The 22446-nt window shown below is 45.3% G+C and overlaps 2 protein-coding genes across 11 annotated transcripts in view; both read right to left on the bottom strand.

Moving 5' to 3' along the window:
- LOC118511695 (disintegrin and metalloproteinase domain-containing protein 10) overlaps window positions 1-11916 on the bottom strand; it is a 69145-nt gene extending 57229 nt beyond the window's left edge. For 4 of the 8 annotated variants that reach the window (XR_004906173.1, XR_004906172.1, XM_036055098.1 and 1 more), the window contains exon 1: window positions 11767-11916. The gene's annotated coding sequence lies outside the window, so the exon portion shown is untranslated. The other 4 variants (XM_036055096.1, XM_036055095.1, XM_036055099.1 and 1 more) reach the window with 4 other exon arrangements.
- Window positions 11917-12306: 390 nt separating this feature from the next.
- LOC118511690 (serine/threonine-protein phosphatase 1 regulatory subunit 10) lies at window positions 12307-22269 on the bottom strand. 3 transcript variants are annotated; one of them, XM_036055090.1, is made up of 7 exons: window positions 22114-22268; window positions 21560-22029; window positions 20822-21074; window positions 20630-20727; window positions 20261-20535; window positions 18458-20068; window positions 12307-15283 (listed from the first exon to the last, which is right to left on the bottom strand). In XM_036055090.1, the coding sequence occupies exons 3-7, from the start codon at window positions 20822-20824 to the stop codon at window positions 13290-13292; spliced, it is 3981 nt and encodes a 1326-aa protein (XP_035910983.1). In that variant the 5' UTR covers window positions 20825-21074; window positions 21560-22029; window positions 22114-22268; the 3' UTR covers window positions 12307-13289. The 3 variants fall into 3 exon arrangements, with proteins under 3 accessions (XP_035910983.1, XP_035910982.1, XP_035910984.1); XM_036055089.1 differs by having other exon boundaries at window positions 21560-22269; XM_036055091.1 differs by lacking the exon at window positions 21560-22029 and having other exon boundaries at window positions 22228-22250.
- Window positions 22270-22446: the final 177 nt, after the last annotated feature.

The raw sequence follows: 22446 nt of genomic DNA, 5'->3' as shown, positions 1-22446 counted from the left end.
GTATGTACCGAGCTGAAAGAAGTACTATCGCCAGGATTACCAAACAGTCCGGATAGTCGTGAGCCATAGGGGAACAGGTTCTCTCCCTAGCACAAATCAAACACTGTTTCCACTATTGCTATGCCACAGAAAGGCTAGCATAAAGTTCGGTGCTACCTTTTGCTCGATACACACAGTACAGTGTACACCACACGCACAATGAGAAAAAGAGAACTTCACTATCAACTTGCCGTCAGCGACGTTGCTGTACGTAGTGGTTCGCTGTACAAAAATGCAAGAGTCCTTCGAAAACGGAAGCAACAACAAAATACCCCTTCAGTCACAAAGTGTGGCAAAGGTACGAGCGCGTACATTCATATTAGGGGTCCAATCACCACCACCACTACCACGGAAAGTTCGCGACAAAACAAAAGGTCAGCTGTTTTTTTTTTCTTTCTTTTTCCTCTCTAGCTTTTCCATTTCCCTCCCATTTCAACACACACACACACCGAGAAAAACATTAAAGCGAGTAGCAATGCCATTGCTCACGAGATGTGTCTCGAATTCATGAATAAGATTTGATTCATGCTGTTTCATTCACGCTGAAGAAAAGTTCACTTCATTCGTCCTCTTTCGCACGTGCGCTCTCTCCTCTATTCGGTTGGAAAATTCATCTCGCTGGTATTCAAGTCATGGTTGTTTTTGGGCTGTTTTTTTTTCTTCTTCTTCTTTCGTTCCCTAGTCCCCGCACCAAAGCACGCAGTCTCGCAACGAAAAACAACTCCCGATCAACAACAGCGCGAAAAACCCCCAACAACTAACACACACACACTCACACGCTGAAGAAATGCGTTGTTGCTGGTCTTTACCATCGTCAGCCATTCGGCATATCATCACTGTGTGTATCCGATACACAAAGAGCTTTGGATGGATGCTGATAATGTTTTCCGTCTTTTTTGCACAATTACAAAGACGGTTCGTTCGATTAAGCTTAGCGATACTCGATTGGAATCTAATCAATCCTCTCGCGGGATTAGTTTGGATCGTTGTTCCATTGACGTGGAAAAATGAGCTACTAAATTTCAATAAAAATCCTATTTAGAAGGTTTTTCCTTTGCGGGTCCTTGACGGAAGCGTTGCCACCGACAAACAAAATAAACAAAATGTTGCATACTGTTTATTTATCCATTGATCAACACGCACACACCTATGCGATGTTAAGGACGAAAAAGTAGATAAGGGCTTAGAGAGCCGTTTTTCATCCGGAAGATACTCATAAATACAACATCTCGATTAATGCAACAGCAAGATAAAGCACGCACAGATATCAAAAGAATCATGCCCTTCACGTACACAACACACAAACACACACTTTAAAGGTTGATGGTTGCAGAGCAATATTTAAAATGTTTTTCACGTATGGTTTACCAACTCCTTCCCGTTGAGGATGGGGATGCACTTTTCCATAGGCACACATGGCACCAAAACTTCACTCCGACACTGCTGGTGTGCCAACACAACACAAAGAAGTTTAAGCAGAGCAACAACCCACAAAACAACGCAATACTCACTGTAAAAACACTCGCCATTTATCGTCTGTTAAACTTGGATTTCACTGCAACATTTTCCACCTACAATTGAACGAAAATGGTTGAACTCGATGTTCCATCCTTCGTTATAATGTGCAACATTGGCGAAACGTTTTGCTACCCTTCTTTACGTTGACAGTTTCAGCTTTCGCCAACTGTGTCCGAAATTCTGAACCATCGACGAGAGTCTTTGTTATCCCTGGCACGGAGGGTCACTCACGCATAAAATGAATCCTCGCGCTAGTGGAAGTTACAGGACAGCGCGACGCTGTGGAATGCAGGGCGCTCGACGGGGTAAATAAAAAACGATACACATAACAAACGCTTCCACGCCACAAGGAAAATCTGGTGAGAAACTGTGAAAAACGAGAACTGTCAGGATCTCATTGCCGCCATGGTTTAGTGTGGAACCCAGGCTGACAGTGCGCAGGTCCGGAGCACGGACGTTTTGGGTGTTCATTTCTCCTGGATGCTCTGTGTTATCGGGGGACCCGAGAGCAATAACCGACTCGTCGATTTCGATGTACGCGCTGTGTTAGCTAGCCTTGGTGTATCGTCCTTAACAAGGCTACAACATGGCATAGGTTCTCTTCCACTTCGCTAGGGAGAAAGTGTATGCTCCAAAACTCTCAAGGATCTTCTCGTTCGTCGAAAAGCTTCTTATCACGCTGCTCTCATAGGCCAAAGGATGCAACGCTTTTCTTCTCGCTGTTCGCTTCGATATCACTCCCACGCACGTTTTTACGTTCACCTTCTCCTATCCGACTGTATTTGTCCTCAGAAATAGGATCCCCTCTCCCATTAGCACCGCTTCCTCATACAGCCCTTGAGATTCACAGTTCACCATCGTCCTTGTTGTGCGCTAAACATTTGTGTTATCCTCTCTAACGTAAACGGAACTCAATCAACAAAGAAAGGCAATGTGGTTGTGCAAATAATAACAAACGGCATAACAATATAAAAGTTCGTTAACAGAACTCGGGGCTCGTGTAGGGTGAAATGGGAAAACATGTTTCCCGTGGAAAGGAGTATCAGCAAAAAAAAGCCCACCCCACGCACCGCCAACAACATTATGAGTAACAACCTTTTACGGTTTCAAAGCACGCAGTGCATAAAATGTGCATTAGACGAGAGTGCACTCACACGCCGCGTATTTCCCATACGTATACTATAAATAAATCCTTTTAGATTTTTGAACCATTCGAGTGCTGGATGGGTTCTGCTCCAGCCTTATTCGTCGCTTCGACAGTTTCGGTCTATGTGCGTGGTTTCTGTTTCCATTTAAACATTGCACACAATTGTCTGGTTTGAATGGGGGGGGGCGTTTAAAGTCGACAGCAATTAGCAAAGTCCGGAACAAAAGGTTGTGTATAGAAATTATTTTCTTGCACAAAAAATGAATGTTGATGAGCTTAACTTTCTTCCTTCCTTTGCACCTACAACTTGGAAAAGTCTCGGGCTGCCACAATTCTAGATTTCTGTTACTTAATTTACCCGTCCTACGTACGGGGAGACGGTCTGGATGCGATATGAACCCGGAGCAGCAACAAACCAAAAACGTTTACAACGATCAATATGGTTGATCTGGTAACAACGGCAGCCTTATCCCATCGACATTGAGGTAATATGTTCAGTATCACAATATGTTGGAAGTGATCCCACCGCTTAAGGATGGCCAATGCTTCCTGAGGTCCATTAAATGCAGTCTGCTTGTGACAGCACTTGCTTGCGGCTCTTTAGATACAATGAGAAATATTACATCGCATAGAGAATAAGCTAAACAGCACACATTTTAAAAATTTTGTTTTTAAAATTTTTACTAATAAAATTATAAAAAAGTGCGTTGGAGTTGTGGTAAAGAAAGTGAAACATGAACTAACAAAAATAAATTTGCTTTTCACATTCAATTTGAAACCGCACTTCATTTATTGCCAATACCATAACCTTGTGGCACAATCGCACGCTGAACAAACGTAAGAAAACAAGCAACGAACAATGCAAATGCGTTTGAGAGAAGCAATCACCCAGAAAGAGGTTTCTCCCGAAGTGTACGCGCGGTTTAGACATCGATTGACAGCATTGATTTTAAAGCCCTGTTTTGGGGTGCGAGCAAAGCGGCTGCTAGACTAGTGGAGAAAATGAGAAAATAGAAAGAGATAAAAACGCAGCACATTTCCCCATCTCGTTCGTTTTAACTCATTTCATCGCACTCACTCTACCGCAGAACATACAGAAAAGCGTCCCAGCACAGACTCAACCCCAGTGTGGGAGCAATGAAAGGAAAATGTGCTGACTGTGTGTTAGAGAGAAAGGAAAAGCGCATTGGGATACACCAACACACACACACACACACACACAAACCGACTCAGAGGTTTCCCACTTTGATCGACAGGGTCGACGAACACACAGAAAGGATGTCAAAATCAGCACGGGGCAAAGTCAGCGAACTTTCGTTCTCATCCGGCCTTATCGTGCGGTGCAGCAGACGCGTTGGGAAAAAGGATCGTCTCGCACAATCAACGCAAACCCACACAGACACACACAAACGTGGCGTCATGTAGCTAAAACTAAAATCCGGTGCGTGGTATGTGAGTAAAGCGAGAAATTTTAAACTCTTACTCACAACCCCTCACGCTTTCCCTCTCGATATAAGAGTATGGCGTACTCCTACCCAAACAAATGTCCTTGTCCATTTCATCGACGAAATGGGGGGGGGATGATGTTTTTCTTTGTTTGGGGTCCAGCAGTCAATCGGAACTCCTGCAACAACTCTATTGCTTTAATGTTGTAAGTGTTAGTTTATAACTTAAGTTATCTCTCCGTACCATGTGCCAGCACAGTGTACTCTAGCTGGCACGCGAAATATTAAGATTTTCCATTAAGTTCACCCTGGAGACATCACTACTTTATGCATATCGATAAACGATGAAGCAACCGCACAGCTAACCACTCCACAAACGACCGAAAATTGTCGACGAACCAATTCCAGAGCAACGACTGAAAAACAATTTTTCCTAATTCGATATTTCGAACGAAATTCCACATAAATTCTCCATTTTTCAGCTTATCACCAATTCCCCCGGACGGACGAAAACACTTCTCGCGGGATTTTTCTTTCTAAACCATCCAGCGGGAATCGCTAGAGCCATGTGCTCGTCGCTCTAGATTATGTTTTTCCTATGCATCGCCCGAAAAAAACGAAAGAAAAACATCCCATCCCGAAGACGATGACCTACGACCGGTGCCGATGGATGAAACAACCTTCCGAAGGGCATGATTGCTATTATCGAATTCGTCGGGTCGTCGAGCCCCCATTTTGGGCTAGCAGCAGTGATGATGCCCGCTTTCTTTACAACAAGTTTTATAGTCCTTCGCCCGGTTCTTTGCGAAGGACTATAAAACGGAACAAAAGAGTGTTCCTTCCCGAAGATAAAGTGCGCTAGAAGTCAGCAAAATTATGACAAACAGCCTCCACGCAGAAACCTTTCGCTGGCCAAACACGTGGGGCTATAAATGGAAAGATCAACCGCAAAACCCGGGTATACCTTTCATAGCTGAAGCTTATCGCTGAATGGGACAAATTCTTTTCGTCGACCAAGACCAAACAAAAAAAGAAAATAGGGATTCGTGCGCTAGTGCTCTCCTCCAAATTAATGGCTGGCTGCTTCGGATGGCAAATATGCCAATAATTTGTTCGCCAAGTGCGCGATGTCCTCCGTCACGTGGAGCATCGTATGTATCTATCAGGGAGTATAATAATGGAATTGAGGAATGTGATTATTCGTTAACAAAATAAGTTATACTTCCATTGAATTTATTGAATTGATCATAAAAATCGTCTAACTTCGACTAAGTTTTTATTTCCTCCACACCCTTCCTACTACCAAGCTTTCGTCAGAAAGACAAGACCTTACTTACGCGATGAGGGCAATAGAAGTTTACCTCCGCCCAGCTGAAAGTGCATCTCAGCCGCAGCTCAACCTTAAATTACACCACACAACAATGCCGACTCCGATTACGAAACCATTTAAGACCGAAACCACCCGACCGCACGCTGGCATAACGCAGACGGCAGGGAACTGCCTCCGACGATCGTGGTCTGGAATAAATAATTAAATAACAGCCAGCAGCCAAAACAGCAGCCTGCCACGGTTGGACCAGCAACAACCATCGTTCCATTTTCCACCCGATTTTTCACTACCACCAACGATTTAAAACTGGATCATGCTACCACGACCGGCGGCAACAAAACGTGGCCGGCATAGCCTATACCTCCATAGCCTAAGGACGGGTGCAGCTCACTTGCTCGGTCCTCGGTTTTATGTCTTCGAGAGATGGCGAGCTGCATATCGCATGGGAACGGGAGTTCTCACACAGAAGTTGGATATCTGCCACCGTCGCCGTAACGTTTAGTGCTTGGATTGCCCCCGCTGGCAAAGATAGCAAGCTTTCAATTTCAGCAAAATTAAAACTACCACACAACAGCAGTAGCTGATGGAAATTTATCAAACCCAGCGGCCCACAAATCATAGACAGGCAAAACGAAGCTCGAATGCACTCACACACACACACACACACATGGGTGACGAAAGAGAAATATGCAACAAGTTTACGCTTAAAAAATGGAAAACTATGCCGTGAAAAATCGATCGGTGAGAATAACCAAACAAAACCAACAGAGCCATCCATGCACACCCTGTTCTAGTTTTCGCCGAGGTTATGACGAATTTCGGTTTGGTGGACGATATTTTTTGGCACTGACGGTTTGCTGTTCGCCATGCAGTTCCAGAAAACGGCTATACATCATAGTTGCGTGTTTTAAAAATGCTAGTTATACATTTAAATATCACACTTTTTCCGCCCAATGATGAACAATCAAAAACATGTTCATATTTTTGAGGAATTAGTATTAAAGTGCAGGCTTACTGTTGATGGCTGTTAGTTCTTCTAACAGAATCCTCTAAGAAGCATTCAATCAAAAATGTTGGTATAAAAGGACTTGAGCCAGGGCCCTCACCAAAACTAAGACTAACGATAACCTTACAAAAGCTTCTCTGTAGACAACCATAAACGGAACGACATCAAAGATGATACTGAGTAGATCGCTAAGATTATTTAATAAAAAATCGCTAAGATAAATACACCATTAGCCAATAATCCTGCTTATGGAAACTGTTCCAAGACTATTTTTCCACTAGTAAAATAACTCTCATCGTTACACTCGAAAGTGAAAATCATCCATGAAAACCGCCAAATCTTCACCTTTCGAGCCTCAATTCGTTCTCGATTTGACACGTCACAAACATTTGGCGATTTGCGTTTCACCGCAAAAATAGTTCAGCAGAATTGCGAACGTAGCACGGAAATTTTCGGAAGGACAAACATAAAGTTAATGAACAAAAAGGAAGTGAAAAAAAACAGGCCCCACTCAATACAAAACAATTTCCCGAGCCGACACTAAACATCACACGGCCGGCGTGTAACGTGGCGGCGGCGTTACGCTTCGCGATCACTTTTCCGACAAATATAATGTGGCCCTCACCGATAATTGCTCGGCCAGACCCCGGCCCTCCGGTGCTCGTGTAATTGCTGTGATTATTGGTTCCGTTTCTACCTTTCCCTTTGCAAAGTCCTTCCTCCTTTACCAACCGTCAAAAACCGAGTCGTTGGGAGATTGTTCTACCAATTATAACGGCAACTCGTCGATGGTTCATCATTTCCGACCCGTGCTCTGTCATCGGTGTGCGAAAATGTCCAATGTCAGAATCAAACAAAAAATACATATTAAAACGTACCTTTGGACGCAAAAGCAAAAAAAAAAAAAAACATAAACAAGAAGCGAAAAAGAAAGATAGACACAAAACAACCGCCAAAAAAGATATAGAAAAACGGTGCGGTTCACTTCAGCTCCAATTTGCCGAACATTGAAAAGCGACTGGCTTAATTAATGAAAACAAAAACCATCATCCCCGGGATCATTGCATCCATCATCAGCTGCCGGGTCGCGGTGCGCTAGCCAGGCGCTTTTGTGGAGTGTATATTTTTACAAGCCAGGGTTTTCGGTTCCGAAGGTTCTATTAGGGCAGCTGGTCCGGAAAGCTGGAAACAATTTAGTGCCCAAACATCGTCCAAAACCAAATGCGACCCAGCGATGGTGGTGATGGTGGTTGAGTACCTTTTAGTAGAAACAATAAGTAAACAAATCGAGCTCGAATGAAAGCCACCAAAGCCGGGCACACTCAAAAATCTTCAAACTTGGCCATGAATGAAACGGTCGTTCGGTGCAATTAAACAGCGCAATTGAGCAAACAAATGTTAATCAAAAACGGACCGATGTATAAAAATATTTGAAAAGTTTAGTACAGTTGAAGATCGCATTTTATAAAAAATTTGATCAAAACATTCGGATAAAAAAACGAAAATACACCTTACAAATACAAAGCCGAATGTCCTGAATATATGCACATAAAAAATAGCAAATGCTGTTGGGGTTTTATCTCATAAAAATTGGCCTCAACATTATTTATCTTTTATTTATCCGTATGATTTTACAGATAACTTAAAATAGAATGATAAGTAAATAGTTAAACGTGTTCCCGTCGACAGGATACATGCATGTTGCTCCTCCGATAGTTCATTAGTTCCCCCCAACTACGAGTGCACGAATGCACTAAAATGCAGCGAGAAAGAAAAACTTTGCCCCTCCTTCATGGCTGTTTCAATTTTCTCCTACCACAGGTTCTGGCGCCACGCTATTTTTCTTTTCTTTTATTTCTAAAGCATAAATAACCGATCATTGGACCGGAAACCGATGGCGAGAGATTCTTCTAATACGATGCATGCTGCTGGGTAGATAATGTTAAAACAAAACGTAAGCTACACTATAACACCATCTTTGGAAAATGGGAGCGTATTTTCAAAAATGATTGGCATAAAATCAACACCGAAGGTACTGAAATAACTGTACGATAGGTTTAATACAACCATTGTTCATGTGTCAAATAGCACTTTCCTAGGTAAAGTACATGCATTTAAAAAGCCTAAACTTCCTATAAATAAGTCTTGCTCCGATTTCAATCCATTCTCATGTGTTTGGACCATTTACGTATCACTTTTGTATTTGTTATTTCGTCCATAAACATCCGAGATAAACAAACATCGTTGACCGCCAACAAAAGGTGGTGATCGAACCAACTGTCATATGTACACAGCGCTGTCACTATGTGATAGACATCTGTTTTATTAAACGCAAGATAAACTTTCGAATTTGTATTGTTTTATTATTTTAAGATCTAATCACTTTGATGGACGATTTAAAACAAAATCATTAGAACAATTTTCCAGCTATTTTAACAGATGTTTGTGGATTTTGAGGCAGCTTATGATGGCCAAGTGACTGTATAGGTAACTCACGAAGCATTGCTTAAATCTTAAATCCCAGAATTCTTCACATAAAATATTGTCACCCTTACCCGAATGATCTCTCAGAAATAAGCAAGTTTCTAGCCGGGATTCTCTCAAGATCAAATACTAGACTTTCCTAGAATTTTCTAATGATCTGATGAGTTCGTATCGGTTGCTACAACATCTTGGCACCAAAATGATTGGAAATATCATTTGGCAGAGGTTATGGCAAAAAACATATTTTCTTTCTAACCTGAAGTCAGTCGGGGATCTGTTGGAATTGGCTTAGTAAAACAATGTGATAAATTTACAGTGCAAAACTCAAAACGATTCAAATCGTTCTTTTTGAAATTTTCAATTGCAATTCTTTAACAGCTCCAAACACATTGCCCTTATAAATTGTCCGTGCATAAAAGGCTTGACATCAAAGATGAGTGGGTTGACTTATAGTTCATGGGCATCGAATGAAAACTCGTCACAATCAATCTATTTTCAATGCAAACGTTATTATAAGGATCCTGATGGTTGAATTCGCTTTCGAATTTTGTGAAACTTAACTACCGTTTGACTTTGGGCTCCAGATGTCCTCCAGCTGATCTTGTAGCTGATATAGTAATACGAGTAGTAACGGTTCAGATTATTAACGCAACACCGGCATCCTGATCGTCTTCCCATAACGAGCATAAGCACTCGTCCACGAGTATCCCAGCATTCGTGGAGGCACAATCGCATCAGGCACGAACGTACTTCGCCCTACGGAATTCCTTTGGTTCGAATGAAGGAGAACATAAGAGAATACCAGCACCCTTTGAGCAGGCTGACATGTTGAGGGCTTGTGATCGACAGACTCACACACAGACACACACACACTCCACTTAGTCCAACAATAACGAGCCTGAAGGGTTTAGGCAACAAGGGAAACAAAAATGTAATATACAAATATCTCCCGCAGAGAGTTGTGTAGGGTTAAGCGGCGACCAACCAGCCAACCATCAGACCGACACCAAATATACACACACACAGACACGCATATTCCCAATGAATGGAGGAAAAGCAACAGCAAGCAAGATGGAGACAACATACGATCAAAGTTGGCCAGTCACATCGTCATAGCAGCAGTGGGCTCCAGCAAAAAACCGCACAACATCGACGAGACACAGAGGCCGCTGCTACACTCTTGCGGAGCAGTGCGTAAACATCGTTGTATGTGTCGCGGCGAAATTCTGGTGTGAATCATACCGCGTTTGGCACGTTTGGCGATTCTGGCGGGGCGTGAAACTCCGCCGTTTTACTATGGCCAGCGGGAAAGGGAAGTGTACCGAACGGAACAAATCATCTGGAAAGGTACGTGTAGGAGATCTGCTGAGCAAAACGATCTCATCCAAAGAAGCAGCACACGGAGCCGAGCACAGCGCCAACTTGATTCAAACGAACCGTTTTTTTTCTTTGCTGTTCGCTTTTGTCTTCTGATCTCTTCCGTTGCTGCACCTTTTCCTTCTCACCGCACTTGTTGACCGCCCTTTCTCCACATACCTTACTTACTACTTCACCAACACATTCTCTTGCATTCGTGTGTTCCATGCACACACACTACCATACATCCATCCGGCTGGCATGGGGTGGCATTCGGTTTAAAGCGGTTCGTGCTCCACGCACAATGGAGTTATTATTCCTGGATATCGGTACACCCAAGCGCACCCCCAAAAGGTGACAATGAACAGACGAGTGAATGATTCTCTGGAACAGAACTCTGGGGGCAGGTGTGTCGCGATGTATTTTGGGTGCGTGTGTATGCATGAACAAAACACACAAATTACATCTTCGCGAGAACAGAGCATTAGCCGCATATGCAATGTGTGTTGGCCTTTGATTGGTCACACTAGAGCCATTCCTTTTGCTGTCATGGGGGGGGAGTATTCTCAGCGATGATTATGGGAAAACCAGTTCTATGATATATACCCTCCCAATACTAGGGCACCCATCTAGCGAGGACCAACACAGCGAGCGCGATCAATCCCTTTTCCATCTTCTTCAAGAAACCCCAACTAAGCTAGAAGCTGCATCAAACGATCGTCGTCGTTCATGACTCGTTTTTTCTCCATTCTTCTCTTTCACTCCCTCGATTGGGCTTGTGCCCTCAGTAACCAGCAGCAACAACCACACAAACACACGTACACACGCATGGAAACAACATAGCAACCCTTTTTCCTATACCAGTTTCCCTTCGGATCTGTATTACTTTCTTTCTGTGTCACTCGGTGAAGGGAAACGCACTAGCTGGACATGTACGGACCGGACCCCGTGGAAGAAGCACTTGGTGGGCTTGGTGAGGCTCGTTTTGATCGATGCACACAATAAACTCGATAGATGCAACTTGCAACACTCTTGTGGAACCCATCATCACAGCAGCCTTTTCACTCACCTTTCTTTCTTTTGTAGCAAGAATTTCGATATCAATGCGCACACACAAACACACACGCGCGCGTTCAGAAACAATTCGGCACAATAGAAGGAGGATAGATTTCTCTTTGCTCTGTACTTTACTTCCTGCTTATGTGGATATTAAAGCAACAAAATCACAACCGTGATCAGTGGATAGCACTAAATCAGCTGTTATTAATTCAGCTCACTCACAGCGAAGCGCACACGGCGACCAAACACAATTAACGAAAGAACAGCATCCTTCGCTTGAAAACGCAACCAACAAACCAAACACAACTCCTTTGTTCTACCATCCGGAATCGTAATTACACCAGCGGATATTTAAAAAAAAACTTTGAATTTACACTCTCACCTCACACATATACGCGCACGCACGCAACAACGAAAACCCGAAAATCCGAACACTCCTTCCGTAGGCTGACTGTTTTTTCGAAAGCGTTGTTCTTGAAAGCGGCAGCACCACCGACCATCATGACACCAAACATTCAATTAAATGACAGAAATGATGACCAATTGATGCTGCCGCTGGTTGCCTGTCATTGGGCACCCTTTTTCTGACCGACAGCAAATCCCACTGTGCATGTTTTGAAACATTTTGTCCAACTTGATGCTACGATTGGCCGTACGGTGCGGTTTACATGAACGGAAGCAAAGAGGAATGGGAAACTGAACCACACTAGAAAGACTATGAACAGACATCAACCGGGTGTTGAGGTTTTGGAACATGTGTCTTTTCGAACGTCGTTTCAAATAGCTCGTTACTGTATGGAGGGTAGAATGTTGTAATGTTGAGCGCTGGTACATTGAAACCATCTGCTAAAGCATGTTGATTTTTTTTAATGTTGCTTGTCGTCGATTAAAGCAAATGAAAAAAGCAGTTAAAAACGTTTAATTCTGTTATTCACATTTATTATTCACTCGCATATGAAATTGGGTAGGTTACAAAGCAAATACATTCCTTTCAAGAGATTACGTTATGCGCTATACATTATTTGCTAAATCGCTTCTAGTAGCTCATCCATTGCTTCTTGTGTTCATAGTTCAAAGTATAAGGCATACGTTTGCGGCCTTTCTATCCTAATTAAGTTGGGCCAACCCCGATCGTTCAATGCATCTCAATCGTACACCTATAACCTACGTTGTAGTAACTAAGAAAAAAAAACCATCCCTTTTAAGATTCTTCGAAAGTATAGCGTTATCGGATTATGATCATTATAGCACTAGAAGCGTATAAACCACACTTTGTTTAATGTACTTTTGTCAAAAGCGATCAGCAACGCTTTCTCCTAGGTTTATTTGATTCCTTTCACCATCGCGATGCTGAGCAAATCGAAAACAAAGGTAATGTGTAATCTATGCTGATGGTCTGTACAACTAGTTTAAATGCTTTCAACAAGCACCGCACGCAATCTTCTTCAATACACTCAAAAGCTACCGGAAACAAACTCATAACGAACCACGATGCATTTGCTTAATTTCTGTGTCGTTCTCGCTCACAATATGTACACTTCATGTGGTTTTATTCCATCACGCGCCTCCATTCGAGTGGCGCTAAATCACTGTTTGCACTTCCACCTCCTGCTACTGCTAGTTACCACTATGTCCTACTACTACTATTAGCAATGTACGGCACATTAAAATTAAATTCCATAAAACAAGTTAACCAGAGCAGATGAAATCATTCTACGAAACATCTACAAAAACAAAATATAGGTGTGCGAGATCGAAATGAACAGAGCGCTGGCCGCCGCGCGGTCACATGGCCTTTTCTTTTTTGCTTCTCCCTCTTCTTCATCTTCTTCAGGACAGATCCATCCGCTCCTCCGGACTGTCCTCATCGCTATCCCAACTAGTGTCCTTCTCCCCCTTCCTGTGCTACCACTTCCGTCCGCCACCGCCTCGATTGTGGCCACGGTTGTTCTGTAGCCAGTGGCCACGATAGTTGCCTCGCCCATCGTCGCCCATCCGACCGCGGTCTCCACCGCCATTATTTCGATTTCCATTGTTGCCATTGTTGTTGCGATTGTTCCAATTGCCGCCGCCTCCGCCGCCGCCACGGTTGCCGAAGCCACTAGCATTGCCACCGCGGGAAGGATTATTGCCACCGGCGGTGAATGGCCGATTGCCCGTTACCCATTGCTGCGGTGGCGGTGGACCATTGCGAAAATCGACTCCCCCGGCACCGGCTGGTCCACCCCGTCTACCACCCATGTCAGCACCACCGCCCGCCATTAGTCCTATCTCGGGCGGTGGTGCGTTAAAGTTCGCAGCCGCACCCGGGAACATTCCCGGCGGAGGCACATTCGGTGACATGCTCATCGGTAGATTCAGTATGTTTGGGCTTCCACCTCCACCGCCCATACCGGGAGGCGGTTGATTGAGGGGAAACATGCCCGGCGGAAGAACTCCACCAGTTCGCGCACCTGCTCCTGCCGCTCCACCCGGTGGACCCATGTTCCACGGGCCGGGCCCAATCGTTGCAGCGGCCCCCGGGGCAAACGGTGGCGGAAAACCGCCCGGACCAAAGCCGGCGGCCGGTGGCAGATCGGAGGGAAAGAATGGTGAGTTGAATGCGCCCGACTCGTGCGGCGGTGTCGATTTCGGATCCGGCCATGGCACGCTGGTGAAATCGTTCACCGAGTCCGGATTGCCGGTAACGTCCTCGAGCGGAATGTGCACCGGATCGGCGGTCTGGTAAATATCGGCCGGATCCGGTTCGGACGGTGAGTCAGGGATCATGTGCTTGTTGAAGTAGAGCGCCTGCAGACAGCCACGTTCGCGCTGCCGTTGAACGTTTCGCTCGAGGCTTTGGGTACCGTCCGGGGAAGGTGGAACATTGTCCACCATTAGCAGCGGACGCCACGGCGTCCGCTCCACCATGACGTCCTCCGAGCCAACCTTACGCGAGAGCATAAACTTTTGGCGCTCGTCCACGCGTTCCATCTGCTTCATGTCGGTGAACGATTTCGTCACGTTGCAGCGTTCCGTTACGTCTAGCTCGAAGTAACGGACCTCCTCCAGCTCTTCGGCCGCACGCCAGCGCAGCTGTTTCTTCGGACCCTTGCGTCGGTGAATCACGAGCACACCCGGCGGCCCATCCGGACCGCAGCCCGGACCGGGCGGTTTCTTACCATCGGCCGCCGCGGATTCTTCGTCCTTGTCCGAGCTTTCCCTCTTTTCGCCCTCGGCCTCTTCGGCAATCTTCTTCTCTACCTCGCTCATAACCGTGTCCATCAGCTCAGTCTTTTCGTCGTCGTCCCCACCATCCGAGGACCCCTTCTTTCCCGTGGTAGTCTTTTTCTCCGCCACGGCGGTACTGCCATTTTCTTCCTCATCGTCTTCGTTCAGTTCACACTTGACTCGCTTGGGCTTCTTCACTATTGGCCCTTCATCGTCGTCCTCCGTTCCGTCTGCATTTAGTTTCTTTCCCTCCGCCTCATTACTTTCATTGTCCTTCTCTTGCTCCTTCTTCACTCCGTCCTCCTCAGTGCTGGCCGCCGGGTCGCTTCCATTTTCCTCGTCCTGTTCCGCCAGCGTGTCACGATAGAAGGACATTGGTGCTATCGTCGGGACTTTCGGTGAGGTAGGTGTGGTTGGTTTGGTCGCTTCCGACGCCGAATCTTCCACTGTCGCTGCAGTCGGACTGCCCGGAGCGATTGTTTTGGTGGGCGATCCAGCATCCGAAGATGGTTTATTGCCGGTAGTCGCTTCTGCAGGCTTGCTGCCGGTCGCGGTGGTGCTGGTAGTCGTGGTGGTGGTGGTAGCAGCAGCGCCTTCCGAGCCGCTCGTACGCCTTTTACGCTTCTTAACGTCCTTGCGCAGCGTTGCGGACAGTGCGTCCATGAACATGTCCGACTCAACCAAAGCATCTAGAAGTGGAGAGGTGGGGAAAAGAATAGGAAAAAAAAGCAAAGATCAGTTATCGATAAACAGTTGCAGTGACGGTGGCCGTTAAAACTTTATTGCTTCGTATATACATGTATCATAATACATAAACATATCAAGCAATCGAATCATGTAAGGAAGTCGTTTCGCCGTTCGGGTGGCGGTGGTGGGTGTGGTGCGCCGGCAGCGGATGAAGGGTTCTGTGAAGAAAATGAGACACTTATGCTAATATCTGATGCTCTTCCTCTACATTGTAGCACATTAAACCCGTAATCCTAGCGTGAGTGTGTCAATGGCGCGAAATAAATGTGTCCACGTGGTGGTGCTGGAAAGCACGTGGTCGTCGGTATGCTTTTTAAATCTTAAAGTTCAAAAACTAGCGCAAAAATGCTACGAAGTTGTAATAAAAGTATGTCCATTTAGTAGCTTTAATGATAGAAAATCTTTTCATTAGTTTGAATCAAAATGTGTCGTGTGTGTTGCCCTGAGAAAGTTTAATAGCAATTAAGGTCCGTCCGAAGAAAGATAATAAAATCTAATAAAGGAAGTCTCTCACTGAGTCTGTCATTGTTTAAAACAGAAAAGAAGTGTCCTTGAACAATACCCTTGCGCCTTAGCTTAAAGCATCTGCACCTATTTTACTGACACACTAAATGTTTCAATGCAATTGCTCCTAAACTCCAAATGGTTCTTCAAAGTTCGATCTTTTATAGTCTGCAAAAATCCTCTCTGTTCTACTAATCACTACTCCCGATACAGTTTCGCTGCAGTTTCATAAAACAAACCATTATCATACTGCATTATCGAAACAAAATCCCGGTACCGGGGACAGCGTGGGGCAAATTTTTGTCATGGCAAATTCGCGCCATACCATTGCAAGCATGCGCTCTACCGGGACTAGGTATGGCCTTGAGGAAACAGACAGAATAATCATTTGAACCATAATACGGGAACGAGAAATGCGCCTTCGTACGTTTCGCATTTAAATTCATGTAAAATGTGGAACCCATAAAAGCCACTGGGCTGGGTGGTTGTGGTCAACCGAAAAGACGGAGATCGGATATTACTATACACACGGCATCGAACCCACTGACTGAGCAAGCGCAATTCATGTCAATCTATTTTAAAACTTAATTCGCCTTTTGTCATACATCGCATAAGGCGTGAGAGCAAATAAAACGACCCACTCCGGGAAATGCGAAGGTAATCCCCCCCAAAGGGAACACCAAACTAATGACTCACTCCTGTGTGCTTATCTCATTTTCAATCAGTTGAGCTACATATAGTTATCACAAGCTGGCAGTAATACAGCAGGTCATATTCTCTTAATCCTAATGTCACGAGTCCTGGGCTTCTACCTTTGGCACTACAAGCTTGGCAGGACTACCAAATATAGCTTTTAAAGGCGGTGCTCTGTACGGGACGAGGTAGCCAATCCGAGTGGGATCCGCTACCCGTTCCTGTCCTGACGCGTTTAAAAGAAACTCGGTTTCCATAAAACCAAAAGGAATCGTTTCTATGGACATAAGAGCACTCCTCGTACCCACACAACGGACAGGAACTGATTTTGTACCCACGATCCTCTACCTTTGGTGGTGGTTCAAATCCTAGCTATAGAATATAGTTTTAACTGTGCAGAAAATATGCAAATGGTATTGTTCGATAAATTTAATTTAATCATCTTTTCAAATTACTAGCAAAAGTGTCGTCAGTCGTAAAAAATGCGCACCGTATCGTATGTAATCCAGTTAAGAAAGCAGCAACAGTATTGTTATGTCGAATGCATCGAGGGACATTTGGCCGTCTAACGGATGACAAGGAATATCTCAGGCTTTATCATTGGAGGGTTGGTGGGAAATATTTATTGTGCCCGCTAGTCGCACTCACTGTTTTACATATATATTTTTTCCATTTTTTAAACTATCACAAAAGCAAATAGCATCGATCCTACACACCGCCGATCGGGGTGGGCAAGAGATTGCTAGTACATAGTTGCATTTATTTAACATTAGTGTGTGCATTTTTGGGAAATTGTAACGGAATGGATCACAGTAGAACATATGCGCTATCGTTGATTGAACGTTTATAAAGCCATTAAAGTAAAAATTTTATAAGTATCAGTAGGTCAAACGAGAAATCGTAAGCTTCAAAAAGGGGAAAATAATAAAGGAATCGGATTCACAAAAATGCACCGATCGATCATTTCCGATCTGTGCTTCGGCAATGTGCTTCATCGAAGTACTCGTAAAAGCGTGAACCAACAAGCTCAAGAGACAAGACAATCAGTTTCAATGCTGTCTCTCTTTACCTCTCCAACCCCGAGAGGTCTTCTTGGACCCAGTCATTTCTGACTTGCAATCCTGCGTATAGCGCAGAACCGGATGCCGGATGACCTCTACCGTACAACTTAGCGTGGTATCTTACAGTACGATTTATCATCATTTTCCCCCACTTTCTCGTGTCTCGGCCCAATCCTTGGCAAGCGACTCTACAACGAACTGATTCATTTTTCCAGCCACCATAGGGTCCGCTTGGCAGGATAGGGATGAGTAAGAGAGATTTTTCCCTTTTTGGTTTGGTTTTTGCGGATGACAAGGACATGGACAGAACAATATTTAAAAAAAAATTAAACCCAAATTTCAAAACCTGTTAATAAATATACGCGTGTGAACGTTATGCGGGAACTATTTTTCGTTTGGGAGAGACAGAGAGAGAAAAACTAGTGCATAGACGAACACACACCCATTACCAAATAAATCCGTAGCCGAAGAATTGTATTATTGATCGTGGTAATCTCCGCACTCCAGAGATGCACACAACAACCCGGTCCGGGGATCCATCCTGGTAGCGATAGTAGGCAGCCGTTGCGTGTTGCAGCTCTTCAAAATGGCAGAAGACACACCACCACACCGGCGCGCTTATTTCTCATTCAACAACTCACTCGCAAAAAAAGTTACGCAGCTAACATAGGAACAACCACGCGTCCCACCAGTCATTATCCTTGTCGGCCAGCACACACCACACCTACCAGCAGATCGGTACCAACCAGTCCAGGCCGCACCTCCGGCCACCCGAGCGGCCCACCGGAAGGCTGTAAAGAAAGGCAAAACAAAAACGGGACCTCCAATTAAGCAGGGTCAAGCTAGCGTTACACTTACGTTGTCGTTTCGGTGGTATGAGCTTGATGGATCCGGGCCGCTCCACCGGGTCTTCCCTCGCCTTCTTCTCTGCCGGTGCGCCCGTCAACAGTGCGTCCCGTCCCGAGCCCGGTGTAGGAGAGCTGCGCTTCACCGTACCGATGGCGGTTGAACCGATTGCCGTGGAGGAGGATGCGGATGACGAGGTTGCTGCCGGTGAAGCCGCGGACGAAGGCTTCTTCAAGCCCTTGCGCGATGGTGGCGGTGGCGCTTCCTCAATCAGACCGTGCGAGCGAAACTGTGAGTTGTACGTCTTCACCGTCTTTGGCCGATTCTCCGGGTTGCGCACCTCGATCGAGATCGATGCTTTCTTGCTCGGAATGATGGCAGCTTTGCTTGACTTTGTACCGTTGGCGCTAGTGTTGGTGGTGCTGCTCGTTTCCGAACCGCTATCGTTCGAACCACCACCAGCTCCATCGTCACGCGAGTCTTTGCGCGACGTATGAGATTGGTGCTTGGAATCGCGAGACGATCCGCCGCTGCTGCTGCCACCTGTGGAGTGGCTTGATTTTTCTTTGGAATCACGATGTTTATCGCTACTGCTGCTCTTGGAGCTGCTGCCGCTTGACTTGGACGACGACGAGGAGCTTTTGTGTTTGCTACTGCTGCTGCTGTTGCTGCTGCTAGTGTGGCGATCTTTATCCTTGCTAGAGCGACTAGAGCTTGAGCTACCGCTTTTGCTACTACTACTACTACTTGAAGATTTGTGCTTGCTGCTACTGCTGCTGCCGGACGATTTGGAAGAAGACGATCGGCTACTGCTGCTGCCTCCACCACCGCTGCTGCTACCCTTCCGATCCTTCTCCCTTTCCCGATGGTCACGGTGCGAGTGATGGTGTCGCTCCTTATCCTTCGACGACGATGACGACGTATTTCTTTCCTTGCTACTACTACTACTACTATCTATCCCATTCGGTACATCTACTGCTTTTTTCGCATCAACCTGATCGTCCTTGCCGGTTCGGGCGACGACACCCGCTTCGTCCTTCGATTTGCCCGATTCGATGTTTACCAATACCTCCTCTTGATCCTCTTCCTCCTCGTCATCCTCTGCCTCCTCTTCCGCATCTTCTTCGTCGTGGAAATTACCGGCCGTCTTGTTCGTACCGGGCGCATCACGTTCAACCTTTCGGCTTGATTTTATCACCTTCGCCACCACCTGCTTTCCGTTCTTGGTTGTAATCTTCAGCACGAGTGACGTTTTCTTCGCCACCGTCGTTTGCTGCAGATCCCCCCCGCCAGCCGTTTGGAATGTTTTTTTACCACCATCTACATTTTCCCTGCCGCCGCCCTCGGTCTGTTCCTCCAGTGCCTCTGCCTCATTACTGTTGACGGAATGTTGGTCGCCGTAGCCGTTGTGATGACTATCCGCCATTCCGTTACCCGTATCGCTACCATGCTGCTTTGAAGCGTTATTAATTCCGTCGGAATTTTGCTGCTTCCCATCAGCTGCTAGCCCAGCTATCGATGGCAGTTCCGATTGAGTGAGTGGAACCATCGGGGACGATTGTTTCGGTGCTTTCACAATATACAACCACTGTTCGACCAACTTCGTTGCCAGAACTTTCACGCCTGTGCTCAAGAAGGGATGGAAAGACAGAGAAATAGAAAAAAGCGTACATCTATTAGCAAGTGCTTGCTGTGATCATGTTTCCCCCTTTCACACGATTTTGTTCATTTGAAATGTTTCGCTTTAACACACAACGGTTCAATGGATTCGAAATGTAAATCTAGCTATTTTGTAAATGAAACGGTGACACTTACTTTCGTGAGCACAGTCGGTGGACAAGGATTTGACCAGTCTGGGTGCGCTGTTAATCTTTAGCCTTTCCACATCCACCGGACAGCACAGCAGCAGCTCCATCAGCTCCTGGATAAGGGGCCAATTTTTGGTAGCAATTCCATCAACCAACCACGTGTGCACCAGTGACCAGCCGCCCGTTTGCATGAACTGACCGAGCAGTTCTGTTTCGGTGCACTTCAGTATCTGTATGTAAATGGCTTTGGAGACCAATTTTTTCGAAAACTTGGCCATCAAACTGTGAAAAGACAAAAAACCACATAGTGTAAAAAACACGGAAATATGGCCATCACATAACACCACTTTCTACTCTATTGCTGGAGCACACTTACTTTGCCAATCGCCTCACTTCGCCTGCATTTCGTATGCCTCCGTTTGGTGCGAGCAGCACGCTCAAGCATACCAACAGTTTCATCGGATCGATGCGCGGCTGTTACAAATATACGAAAGCAGCTGTTAGAATGCGCTCTCTTCACCAACGGTACACAACACTTTTGCGGGGGAGGAAATAAAGCTATACTCACCATCTTGAAGCCGTTGTCGATTTGCTGGTGTAATGTTTAGGTTTTGTACTATTCAAAGCTTTCTAATCGGATTGTTTTTTTTTTTGTAATTTTCCAAGAGAAGAAAAACCACCTTCCTTTTATTTATCATCTGTACCACCTACCGATGCTTGCATCCTTCAATTTCGCGGCAAAATGTACGATTTTGAACGCCACGTCTCATGTGTATTTATGACCGCACGAGCAATGATTTCTAGTCATATACGTGTAATTGCTGTAAAATTGCAGAAAAACTTTCATTAATACTTCACTTTTCTTGGCATTTAAACAACCGTAAAAATTAGCACTTTTGGTTCACTCTGGTTCTTCAACACGTTCAGACGATGTTTAAATTGGAACAAACGGATCGAAAGCACTGTGGCAGCAGCGCCACCTTGCGTCTTTTTACGAAACTAAACGACCGTCCGTTTCTGAAGGGACGTACGATGACGGCGAGCACATCATGATGACATTTGGTTGTTCACGAGTAGGGGGTAGCAAATTAAAGGGGCGTTTCCGATAGCGCTAGCGCTACCGATAGGGGTGACGCGTGGCTCATTGGCCAGCATCGATAGATAATGCGTAGTTATGTTTCACCATCAATTTTAACCTTACGGATTACATTCTACCGCTGTGTACATGCTCGCATGACGACAAACTTTCACTTTTAACGTACTAGGTCGCCGATGTAACTCGAGAACCTAACTAAATCCTACTCACTTATGGTTGTACGGGAACGATCGATGTAGCTGATGGCGAGGCACGGAGATGATGCCAGTAAAATGATTGATTACGTCGAAAATAACTGCGTGCGTATGCTTTCCTCGTATGCACTACTTTCAGTTATCGCTCGCACCGTATTACAATGACCTTCCTCGTGTACGGAGGGGCGACCTTCGCCATCGGTAACAAAGGGGAAAAACCACACTCTCTATGGCAACAGTTATATATTTGCTATTATGAATTTCTCTCCAAATAATGTCTCTCGCTTTGTGGCGATTTTAAAGCACGTTAATCAACTGCGTCAGTCAATGGCGGTTTGTTGCTTCGTTTTTTTTTGCTCTCTTTCTCTTTGGGAATCGATATCCGCCCCCAGCAACAGTCCTCCACGACGATTGCTTTATTCTATTTTCCTCTGCGTTTCGACAAGATGGCGGACCGTCGTTCCAATTGTGGCCCCTACGATGCGCCTGCAATGCAAAATTTACCCTCTGTTTTCAGCGCGCTGTTCCAACCAAAAAAAACCTCTGGGCAGGACGGATTACAAAACGCACTCTCTTCGCGTAAGGACGAATATCGATTATCCTTTTCCTTCTACTTTGTAAAGCAGGGAAAAGTGTTGAAGAACCAGAGATCACCGGAGCAACGAAAAACACGTCATGACTCACCGAGATTTGTACCCAAGGTGCCAGCAAATTTGCCACAGCCCGTCGTCCAAAGCTTTTCTACCAAGGTGCATAGATGCATGCGATGCACCGAAATCAAAGGTCATATCATGTAGAATTATTGGACAGTTAACAATTTTAAAATTAATAACAATTTATAAATTCAGTTTCAAAGGTGAAAACGAGAAATCATTTGAAAAAAAAGAAAATCATTTGAAAAGG

Source organism: Anopheles stephensi, chromosome 3, assembly GCF_013141755.1.
Source record: "Anopheles stephensi strain Indian chromosome 3, UCI_ANSTEP_V1.0, whole genome shotgun sequence".
Classification (NCBI taxonomy): domain Eukaryota; kingdom Metazoa; phylum Arthropoda; class Insecta; order Diptera; family Culicidae; genus Anopheles; species Anopheles stephensi.
The sequence above is the reverse complement of the archived record's forward strand: the minus strand, read 5'-3'. Positions and strand labels throughout refer to the sequence as shown.

Excerpts from the sequence above, each read along its gene's own strand:
- LOC118511690 (XM_036055089.1), bottom strand. Across the intron at positions 20,536-20,629 it reads GAAGTGAGGCGATTGGCAAA|TTTGATGGCCAAGTTTTCGA; the intron begins GTAAGTGTGCTC and ends GTCTTTTCACAG. Across the intron at positions 20,069-20,260 it reads CACCGACTGTGCTCACGAAA|GCGTGAAAGTTCTGGCAACG; the intron begins GTAAGTGTCACC and ends TCTTGAGCACAG.